At 37.1% G+C, this 12090-nt stretch overlaps 1 protein-coding gene across 6 annotated transcripts in view; it reads left to right on the top strand.

Annotated features, from left to right (window-relative positions):
- Window positions 1-12090, top strand: part of dop1a (DOP1 leucine zipper like protein A) — a 131370-nt gene that overhangs the window by 20519 nt on the left and 98761 nt on the right. For all 6 annotated transcript variants that reach the window (XM_051924850.1, XM_051924849.1, XM_051924851.1 and 3 more), the window contains exon 3: window positions 10882-11063. In XM_051924850.1, the coding sequence (XP_051780810.1) occupies window positions 10882-11063 (182 nt within the window). The remainder of the gene's footprint in view (window positions 1-10881; window positions 11064-12090) is intronic.

The raw sequence follows: 12090 nt of genomic DNA, 5'->3' as shown, positions 1-12090 counted from the left end.
TGGTGTTTGGGTATTTGAAATGTGATAACACCATAACCTTACACAATAATATTATGCACTGCTTCCATGCCGTTCACTTGATAGTAGTCCGTAAGTTGTATTTAGAGATGCATGTGAAGTAAAGCACAAACTTGATTGATGTAAAACAGACTGCACATTGAAAATATTTTTTTCATTTTTATTATTTATTTAAATGGTTTCAATAAGTTTCTTGGATGTTTTTTTTTGAAGTTTTTCGATTTTTCTTCATTCTAGGCCCAAATCTCGTTCTCTGAGTGCACCACATGTATACTAAATTTATAAGCATTTGGCTGCTCATTGTTGCTCTTATAATGTGTCTTTTATAAAAAAAAAAACTGGATACTCTCAGTGCAGAGGAATTGGATAAACCTGTGGCACTATCAGAATTACTAGATGCTACTCACTTCATTGTGGAAAAGCAGCAGGCCCTGATGGCTACCCTGCCAAATTTTATAAAAAATTCTCGATTAAGTTAGCTTCCCTTTTATTAACAACATTTACAGAAGCTAGTGACAGTAAAATTCTACCTCAAACATTTTGCCTTTCCTAAGCAAAATAAGGACTTGTTACAATGTGCAGCATACATACCAGTCTCACTTCTGAATAATGATGGTAAGATACTCTCTAAAGTCCTAGCTAGAAGGATTGAGAAAGTGGTTCCTTTGGTAATTTTACAAGGCCAAACTGGATTTATTAAAGGAAGTCACTTTGCTTCCAATCTTAGATGCCTGTTTAATGTAATATATTCTCCCAAAACGTCTTAACACCCTAGAGATATTATTGTTGGATGCGGAAAAAGAATTTGATATGTTTGAATGGAACTACCTCTTTACTACAACGGCCGTACCTTGAGCTTGAACCACTCATGCTTAAACAGTATATGCTTGCATATACTGTAGTTGAGCCCCTCGGATTGAGTAAATACAGGATACCTCAGGATAATAAAACAAAAGGGAAAATAACAGCGCTGCTAACGGAGTTCCACCACAGACATTACTCTCCCGTAACAGATACAACCAACTACCTTTTCACTACATTGGAGGAATTTGGGTTTAGCCTGAACATATGTGCATGGATCAAACTACTATATACCAGTCCAGAAGCTTCAGTTTGTAATAACAACATTATTTCAGACTACTTCAAACTAGAACGTGGTACTAGACAAGGATGCCTCTTGTCACCTCTGCTTTTTGCAATCGCCATTGAGCCACTGGCAGTTCACTTTCAAAATGCTTATGAGATAAAAGGAATTATTAGAGAAGGACTTGGAACAGAAAATTCCACTATATGCAGATGATATGGTATTATATATATCAGATCCACAAAATACTGTGCCTGCAGTCCTAACAACACTAACAGAATTTCAAAAGATTTCTGGTCTCAGAATTAATTTGAATAAAAATCTCTTTCCAGTGAACTCTCTAGCACTCAATATTAGATTGGATAACTTCCCTTTTATCATCGCAGATCAGTTTAAATACCTAGGGGTAAACATCACAAGTAAACATAATGCTCTTTATCATCAAGGTTTTGCTGTCTGCATGTAGTACTAGGGTGTTGTACCGTGTTAGCCATTATGAATGTAGAGAAAATCCAAGCAAAATGACACCTTTTATTGGCTAACTAAAAAGATTACAAAGATATACCAATGTTGTTTCTTGTCCTAGAGTGTATATAAACACATGGAACTCCAGTTTCTGCATTACATCTTGCCTGAAGAAGGGGCCTGAGTTGCCTCGAAAGCTTGCATATTGTAATCTTTTTAGTTAGCCAATAAAAGGTGTCATTTTGCTTGGATTTTCTCTGTCTGCATGGAAAAACTTAAGGAAGACTTGCACAGATGGTCTACCCTTCATCTCACTTTAGCTGGAAGAATTAACACTATCAAGATGAATATCTTTCCTAAACTTCTTTTTCAAATGTACATCAACAAATCATTTTTAAGAAGTTTGGGCCTACACCAAATTAACATCATTTTGGACCAAAATCTTTAAATGCCTTTCAGACCACCTTGAAGTCACAATCCCTCCTAATTCACTAACAGCTGTGTTTGGTGTACTTCCAGATGGGCTTAAAGTGGAGAAGGACAAACAAACTGTAATTGCCTTTACCTCACTATTGGCATATAGACTTATCTTGCTCAACTGGAAGAATCCTAACACACCTCTTTTAAGTCAGTGGGTAACTGATGTTATACAGTATATTATTTGAAATTGGAAATAATCAAGTCCTCACTTAGAGGACCTGTGTAAAACGTTTTTAAAACCTGGCAGGATCTAATCAATAACATTTTAAAATAAGCATTTAACTTGTGGATGCTGATTTTCTTCCCTTTTTTATTCTGTTTATTTTATTTATTTACTTATTTTTCCTACTATTAAAGATTTACTCTGTTGGCCTAGCTCTCTTTCTCATGGGTGGGGGTTGATTTGACTTGAACCTAGGTTGGTAAAATTTGACTTGCTAGTATGGAATGTTATTTGATTTTAATAAATTCAATAAAATGTAAATTAGGGCTCATTGCATTGCCTGTAAGTAGGAACTTGCAGAGCTAGGTTGGCTTCTTACTGATTCAACAAGTGTCGTCACATATTTTAAACTAAGGCAGCAGTGTTGGGCAGCGCTTTAAATGCCAGCTATGCAGCACTTGTTGATAAAGAGTACATAAAGGCAAAAACCTGTCATTTTGAGGGTAAGGCAGGCTTAAAAAAGAAACACTCAGGCAATGATCATTTTATGAATTGATATTTTAGCATATTCTAGTGAGCACTGAGATTGAAGGACTGAGGCACAAGTAAATCATAGTTCAGTCCAATAAAAGCCTTGTTCATTGACAATAATATACAGCAACTCTTTGCTCTTAAGAGTGCAGTGAAATCGGTCATTCTGTTATGGACCACAGGAAACAACTCCAAAACAGGAAGTGCATATTGAGAACAAGATGCTGCACACGTTACGCAATACCCCTGCAGCAGGGACACTTTCTGTAAAACAGTATCAGAAGTTGCTGTTATTTTCTTTTAGGGATGCCCTGATCAGGTTTTTTTAAGGCAAATACCAATCACCTATTTCATATTACTTAATTGTCTTATTCTGATTTTTTTTTGTTATCCCTTTGAAAAAATGTTTTACACTGAACTCCTGCATATCCAGGCACATAGAAGCCTTATGTTCTATATTAATGTGTTGCTTTTGGTATTTTTATAATTAAACTATAGACCACAGTTGTTTAAACTGTTTATTTTTTATCATGAAAATGAAATTGTGACGGCTTATTGTTCAGTGACAATAAAAATACTAAAATAAATAAAATTTCCTTAATATTAGTACTTTAACTAATAAACTATGTAAAAAATATGTATCAATAATATATATGGACTTAAAGAAAATGAAATGCTTGTTTATAATTACAAGCTGTCATATTGTTTATTTTTTCTGTACCTATGTACCTATCAGAAACAAAGTTTAATTAAAAAAATAGTTTTCACCATTTGTCTAACAACAAAAACACATTTTATATATAAGTATAAAAGGCATAGAGAAACTGGTTATAGGTTGAGGAAACCGTCCCTGTATAGTGTGTATTGCTCAGGCAAAGAATTAGCAATTAAAGGTACTGGTCATATGCATACAAAAGTACACGTCAGACAATAAACAGTTGCCACAGGGAGGTTTTATGGAGTGGAACCGGAAGAAGTACAATCATAGGGGAAATGAGGGTGATGAAGGTGATGTCAGCATAGGAAGCTGGAAGTAAGGACATCAATGAGGGACCGGAAATTAAGTCATCACGGGGGAACTGTAGGCTGATGTGGAAGTGTGTTGTTGGTAAGTCTTTCTTGGAGTGTCTGTTTATGTTTTGTCAGACATTTTGTATCTTCATTTTTCCTGGTGAGAAAGAGAGAAAGGCATTAATGCGCTGTCTGGTAGTCCCCAAATGTGGTTTTCCACGCTCTGTCGAGCCTGTTGGCTGTGCCCTAATCACTCATGTGTGACAATATATATTCTTCTTTCGGCTGCTCCTGTTAGGGGTTGCCACAGCGGATCATCTTCTTCCATATTGTCCTGTCTTCTGCATCTTGGTCTGTTACACCCACCACCTGCATGTCCTCTCTCACTACATCCATAAACCTTCTCTTTGGTCTTCCTCTTTTCCTCTTGCTTGGCAGCTCTATCCTTAACATCCTTCTCCCAATATACCCAGCATCTCTCCTCTGCACATGTCCAAACCAATGCAATCTTGCCTCTCTGACTTTGTCTCCCAACCGTCCAACTTGAGCTGACCCTCTAATGTACTCATTTCTAATCGTGTCAATCCTTGTCACACCCAGTGCAAATCTTACCATCTTTAACTCTGCCAACTCCAGCTCTGTCTTCTGTTTTTTGGTCAGTGCCACCGTCTCTAACCCATATAACGTAGCTGGTCTCACTACTCTCCTGTAGACCTTCCCTTTCACTCTTGCTGATACCCGTCTGTCACAAATCACTCCTGACACTCTTCTCCACCCATTCCACCCTGCCTGCACTCTTTTTTTCACCTCTCTTCCATAATCCCCATTACTCTGTATTGTTGATGCCAAGTATTTAAACTCATCCCCCTTCACCAACTCTACTCCCTGCATCCTCACCATTCCACTGACATCCCTCTCATTTACACACATGTATTCTGTTTTGTTCCTACAGACCTTCATTCCTCTCCTCTGTAGCGCAAACATCCAACTCTCCAGGGTCTCTTCGACCTGCTTCCTACTTTCTCTACAGACACCATGTCATCAGCAAATATCATAGTCCAAGGGGACTCCTGTCTAATCTCGTCTGTCAACCAGTCCATCACCATTGCAAATAAGAAAGGGCTCAGAGCCGATCCCTAATGTAATCCCACCTCCACGTTGAATGCAATCGTCACTCCTACTGCAGTTTTCACCACTTTCACACTTCCCTCGTACATATCCTGTACAACTCTTACATACTTCTGTGCCACTCCCAACTTCCTCATACAATACCACAACTTCTCTCGAGGCACCCTATCATATGCTTTCTTCAGGTCCACAAAAACTCAATGCAACACCTTCTGGGCTTCTCTATACTTCTCCATCAACACCCTCAGAGCAAACATTGCATCTGTGGTGCTCTTTCCTGGCATGAAACCATACTGCTGCTCACTAATCATCACCTCCTTTCTTAACCTAGCTTCCACTACTCTTTCCCATAGCTTTATGCTGTGGCTCATCAATTTTATCCTTCTATAGTTATTGGCAATTAAACACTGCTTAAATGTAAATATACATTCACTTACAGGTTTTCATTATTGCAGAATAGCTTTTTTGCTGTTGACATATACTATGTTTATAAAGGTGTGCTTTTTTCTTCATTGTATCAGGTAGACATTGGTAGATCTTGAGGTGTAAAATATGGATTACCACTTCTCAGATTCCTTTTTCTCAGTTTATTGCTCCAATTTCTTTAACGTAAAGGCTAAGCCTCCACTGCTGCTCTTTGTTTATGTAGTACATTTTTCACAAAAAGGAAAAAAAGACAGATGTGCACTGACTCAAGTTTCATAATACAATGCGTAAAGGAGAAATCTGACTAAATTACTGTAAAGCTTGAGAATGCAGGGGCTGAAAAGATCAGTAAATTTACCCATCACTGATCAAGTCTTTTTAAGTGAAAATTGGATAATTTAGATCAGCGGCTGATCGATCGGAGCATCCCTAGTTTCTTTCAACCATCATCACACTCTTCAGAACCACTGAGACAGAGGCAAGCACTAATGCCTGTGTGGAACTCATATATAATTGTTCCTATGAAGATCTTTTCTGAAACTTCTGGAGGCTTGTCAAAGGATGTGCTGCCATTCAATGTCAATTAGCTGCTGCAATGCAAGCATCAATCTATATGCAATCTCAAAGACAACTGCCCTCCTATTCTCTTTGTGAAGAGTTAGCTGCTGGCTGCTACAATACTTTTTCACAAACCTGGTAATCAGCACTGAGTGATTTGTAATACTATAACATGTTTTTAACCTCCCACAACACTCCACTCCCCTTCACTGTGAGCATAGGTCGTATAGACCTTTGTTCATGTGGATAAAATGATCCCCAAGTGGTTTGGTGTTTTTGATTCCTATTTACTTCTGCTTTAAATATTTGACATGTGATGTTATGTTTGATAGATATTCGATAATGTTTGTTTTGGTAGGTAAAGCTGCTCTTAAAACATGTTAATGTTAAGTGTTTGTGTTATTATTATGCATTTTTACTGTTTTTTGTATTTCAACTAATCAATCACTGTTCCAGAATGTTTGATACCTAACATATGTTGCATAATGTTAGTTAAGGAGTGCTCACAATGGCCTCACATTTGGCTCAAACTAAAAGAATAGTAGAACTTAGCCAGTATTTGGATGGGAGACCATCTAGAAAAAGCTTGACTTACTGCTGGTAGACATGTTGGGGAGGCCATCATGGGATATTTCCCCAATAAAGTTATGTAGTATGTAAATAAGATTTGTGAGGTGAGAAATAAGTGAAAATATCTTAAAACAAGATACAAACTGTGTCACATAGTGTATTTGTGCCAGTTGTTTAGAGGGTTGTTAGATGAAACTAACCAAAATTTTTAAAATGATCAAACAGATAATATTACCATAAATTGTAATTCATTGTAATACATATTTTATTTAGTAGAAGTAATTTCTTTGTGTGCCTTACCATTGTGACATGTTTAATGTAAGATTCATTTTGCATAAGATTGTATTTATAACAAGTAAATTTTGATGTCTTATTATTTTTGTGTTTTCCTACAAAGACCCTTGTTTTTGCCATTGTTATTTCCATTTTGAGCTGCAGTTGTTGAGATATGGTAGCATGTTGTTAGGGGGAGTTACAGGAATTCATGCTGACCAACATACATGCAGTAATGGTGTTTATGCCAGCATTCTGCTGACAGTAACCACCAAGATTCTGAGTTGTAAAAACCTATGTCATGTTGATTTTGAGGTTTTCTTGCTATTTAGACTTTTGAATTTCCACAAGATATTAGGTTACTTGGTTACTTTTCCTCCTGGTTTCCACTTAAGGCTATCCCTCATGACGATTTTTGGGTAGCCCCGCTCCTGGTCCTTTTCTCTCTCTCTCTTTCTTTTTTACCTTCTCCTTTTCCAGGCAGTACAGTTGGTTAATAAATTGAGAGAGAACCTCATGCAAATCATTTAATTAGATCTTCAAATCTTTACCCATGTTTAAAATATTACATTGTTCAATAAAGTATGCCAACCTCAAAAACAAAACAAAAAGGCACAAGATAGAATACATTTTTCTGGATTAATTTCTTGTGAGAACCTCAGGGCAAACACTATAGATTATTACATTGGGTGTTAAAATAGTAATATTACACAATATTAAAAAACATTTGTGATATTAACCCTTGGGACACTTTGTTAATTATTTTGAGCATTATGCTGTTTTAACTTTTGAAATCAAAATGTTGATATAACTGATAAATGCATCCTACTTATTAATTTCATACTAGCCAACCCGCGGCGTAGCATACGCTGCATAATTATGTATTGATGGGTGAACACTTCCTGAATGACACAGTTGTCCAAATGTCCAAATGTCCAAATCCAGCGTGGGTTTGAGGGATATGACTGTGAGTGAATGAACAGATAGACCTCTGGAGAGAGCAACATATAATTGTCCATGACTGAAAGCGGGATCGTCTATGACGAAGAAGGCCACGCTGGTGAAAGTTACTTCGTCGGTAGGGATAAGTGTCAGTACTTGTAGATTAAGGTGTAGCGAGTCTTCGTTGTTGACGCTTAATATAGCTTGCGTACTGAGATGTTCCGGAGTCACAGTTGAGAAACACTTTTTTAATGTCTTTTAAGCACAGGGGAAAAAATGGACATGTGAAACATCCGTAATGTAATAAGCCACCAAGAAAAGTAACATTGCAACAATGCTATCTACGACCCGATCGCTGTAAACAGAAGTGAAAACAAAATCGAGCCCGGTGCATTCTTTAACTGCCTTGTGGCGCTGTAGTAGTGCTGCTGCTTTGCAGTAAGGAGACTGTGGAAGATTGTGGTTTCGCTTCCCGGTTCCTCCCTGTGTGGATAGCGCTTTGAATACTGAGAACACCGCTATATCAATGTAATGAAGTATTATTATTCTTATGTGTCCAGCGCTCTCTCTCGTGCGCGCGCCTGTATGTGTGTGTGTGTGTGTCGCTCGCTCGCTCTCTGCACGTGTTCATGCAGGCATACGCCGCATAATTATTTATTGATGGCTGAACACTTCCGGAAAGACACAGTTGTCTAAAAGGGGTGTGTTTGAGGATACAACAGTAAGTGAATGAAAAGATGGAACTCTGGAGAGAGCAACATACAACTGTCCGTGACTGAAAACTGGTTTTGGCAGATACATGCATATCTTTTTGAAAGTTTGGCCCTGTGCCTTGTTAATTGTAATCGCAAAGGCCAATCTAACAGGAAATTGTCTTCGTGTAAAAGTAAAAGGCAAATTATCCGCGACAAACAAACTGTTTTACACGCTGCATACCAACCCGCGGCATAGTATATGCCGCATAATCACGCCGCTTTTTAAATGTTTTTTAAGCAGAGGGAAAAAAATGAACATTTGCAAAATCTGTAACGCTGCTTTCAGTAAGTACAATGCACACGCATTTAATTTGTCGGCCACTTTTTGCCAGCCGTCTTTTCTGGTTTGGGCTGCTTTTGCAGTGTTACCGCTTGTGCATATTAAATCTTGAAATCCTTCGAGTAACTAATTAACTAACTAACACCCACCCACTCACACAGCTTGTGTGAAAAAAATGCGCCTGTTCTTTTATCATTTTTTGGCAGCCTATCAAAGACTTGCTGATCATGTTTTCTAGACTCAATATACATTGGCTTTTCACTGAGCGCGGGGGCGCGCATTCATCTCGGATTATTACATCCAGCTAGTCTGCTAGACTAATCTGCTACATGGCTGCGTTTGAAAAACCGACTTGGGGCGGAGTTGGGGCGGGCAAAGTAGTTGCAGCTATTGATTATTCAGTGTTATTTGCTTGGGTGTCTGATCTGCTCGATGGGATCAGAAATAAAAGGAAAACAATGTGAAGGCAATGTCACAGGTGTTCCTGTGGTAGAGCGGGTCCATAGCTCCCCTTCAAAAGGTCATTTTTAATCAGGCGACTGACAGTAGTGGAGTCAGGCACAGAGAAGGTCAGCTGCTGAGAGAGCGTCTCGACTGTTGCAGGGCCTGCCTCGGTGAAGCAGGTGAGACGCTAATGAAAAAGAGGCACAGGGCTTATTGGTTTTTAAAGACTGCTTCCTTCATTGTGTTTTAACCTCAGTTTTAAAGGATTGTTTTAAGGATTTCATGGGATACCCCTCGCAAACTGTTTTACATGCTGCATACAGTGATTCACATCCGCAAGAAACATGCCTCTATGAACAGTCAACGTGGCTCAGAGGTGCATGTGGACTCTAGCACAGACGAACATAAATGACGCCGTTTTTTCTGAGTCGTCACGTCCGAGTTGGTGGGCGTGGCTCCGTCCTGCGTGCTTCCATGGATGTCTTGCTTGCTCTGGCGGCGGCTTAGTGAATTATATATATAGATATGCATTTTTAAACTACTTTAGCAGTGTATTCAGTCTTCTCTTTTTGAATTCCTGCAGTTGGTGATTATCATCCTACACTTTCAAACTGTTCATACATTGGTTATAAATGCTCTCATTCACTTTTGTCAGTGAATACCCCACTCTTTGTCAGTTTCAATGGACATCTTTGTATCATATAGAGAAAAATTTGACAAAATCTGCCTTGATGAGAATTACAGAGAAATGCAATATTTATTTGTGTAACATTTCAGTTTCACAGACCATTAAATTAAATTGCATCTGCTGAACCACATTTGGCTGGCAAATGGGAATGGTTTTGCAGGCTGTAACTTTAAATGCTATATAACATCTTTCTTTCTTTTTGATGCAAATACATCAGACAACAATTCAAAAATAATTTAAAAAAATGGTAAAATGATACATTGATAATCTTTTTGTGGTGCAATTTATTTCTTTATGTGCCATCATTATCATAAATGACATCTGCTGAACCAAATTTATCTGGCTGCCTGATCATTAAATAAGCAAGGCAGTTGTAGGCTTTTTCATTTTGACAGGAAAAATCCGACAGAAGTTTAAAAAGAGTGAAGTGATAGACTGATAAAGAAACAACATTCAATTGAATGCATTTAATAAGAATTTTTTGTATACATGAAGCACACTGGCAAAGTCTGGTAAACCTTGTTTCATATCTAATTAAGGATAGCACCTCTGTGCTGGCACTTGACATTGTACTAGTGTTCTAGTTTATAACTTATTTGAGTAACAGCTTAAGACTAGGACTGTCACTTCAAACATTAATTGAAATACATATAATTTGCATTACAAATATGTATTTTTTGAATATATTTCAATATTTTGTGGGCTTCATGTATGTTTCTATTTGATTACATGTCCATCTTAAGTAACTACTGAAAAAAAATCCCATAATCTTTTGTATCCCATCATTTTTTATTTCCTTTAGGACTTTTTCATTTGCATGTTGAGCTTTATTGCTACTTGGAGTGAACAAATACTTGCGTTTGGGCAAATACAGAACCAGCAATGTTATTAGGAGCTTATAGTTTGTTTACTCTTAGTTTTAAAGATGCATATGACCCCTGTAACTCTCCGATAACTATAACAAGCTGCTTTTAACAGCACATAACTTTGCAATGCATTTCAAATATACCCAACTACTAATAATACTTAATTTTATTTATTTATTTATTTTATTACATTTTCTAGGTGTTTCAGAATAATGCCAAATACCAGGTGATTCCAAAAAAGCTTACAATCGGTAAACGTTTAGCACAATGTCTTCACCCAGCACTACCCAGTGGAGTCCACCGTAAAGCTTTGGAGACTTATGAAATCATCTTCAAAATTATTGGACCAAAGCGTTTGGCTAAAGATCTCTTTTTATACAGGTTTGTTTAATGAGAAATATTTGCTAAAGCAACTTAAAATATATGTTCATATTTTGTGCTCTATGAGGAAGAATAATACATTATTTTTATTTGAAATTATACATTAAATATTTGGTAAGTTGATCACCTTGGCTTAGAGATGAAGTATCCTAAAACTTTATTTATAAAGATTCTTGGGGCGATGCAACACACAAGCAAATGATGAGTACAATCCTAATGGTGAGATTTTGGCTTCACTTAGTTGTCAGTTTTATGCTTGCACAATTTGGGAATGTTCATTTGATCCAGAAAAAAATAACAGTTGATTCTGCAGGCAAAGGATTCCCATTGTAATGCTAGTTGGCACAATAACCTCTTTTCTGCCACTGGCAGAATTGAGTCCTCCTCTTCATATAAGGAACTTTCACCCAAAGGTCATTCAAAGTTTCCATTCCATCGCCATGGGGAATAGAATCCTAGGTCCCTGCAGTGGAACTCACTGGAGTTATCTACCAGGGCAGATGACTAGTACTTTAAATATGTGCCCTTTTTAAAATATTCTCCTACCCATTTTAACTAGTGGAGACTGACCTTTTTCTCCATTATGGCTCCTCTTCCAGTGTATCCTGGTCACTTTGTGACTTCTCTGCTGCTGGCACAGCTTAATAATTTGTGTGAATCTTTTACATTGTGAAAGTGCTATTTAAATAGTATGCATTATTATTATTATTACTATTTATTATTAAAATATAAGAAAGTCCATTGATTTATTAATAATTTCCAAAAATGTAATTAGAAAAATAATGAATATTTTAAATTATTACAGTGTTGTTGCTAGTGCCTCTTCAACAGGCTTTTATTATTATATACTTTTTATGAATTTGCATTTTGCCCAAACCTCTTTGTGATATTGTGGTATTAGAAAAATAACAAAAATGTGTAAATAGTTTACATAATTTGGCAAGTTAAATTTTTGGATTAGTATCAAATTAACTCAACAGAATGCAGAAATTTGCAATATACAGGGATCTTTGTTTTATTTGTACTT

This window comes from Erpetoichthys calabaricus, chromosome 3 (assembly GCF_900747795.2).
Source record: "Erpetoichthys calabaricus chromosome 3, fErpCal1.3, whole genome shotgun sequence".
NCBI classification, from domain to species: domain Eukaryota; kingdom Metazoa; phylum Chordata; class Cladistia; order Polypteriformes; family Polypteridae; genus Erpetoichthys; species Erpetoichthys calabaricus.
This window is presented reverse-complemented; position numbering and strand designations above follow the sequence as displayed.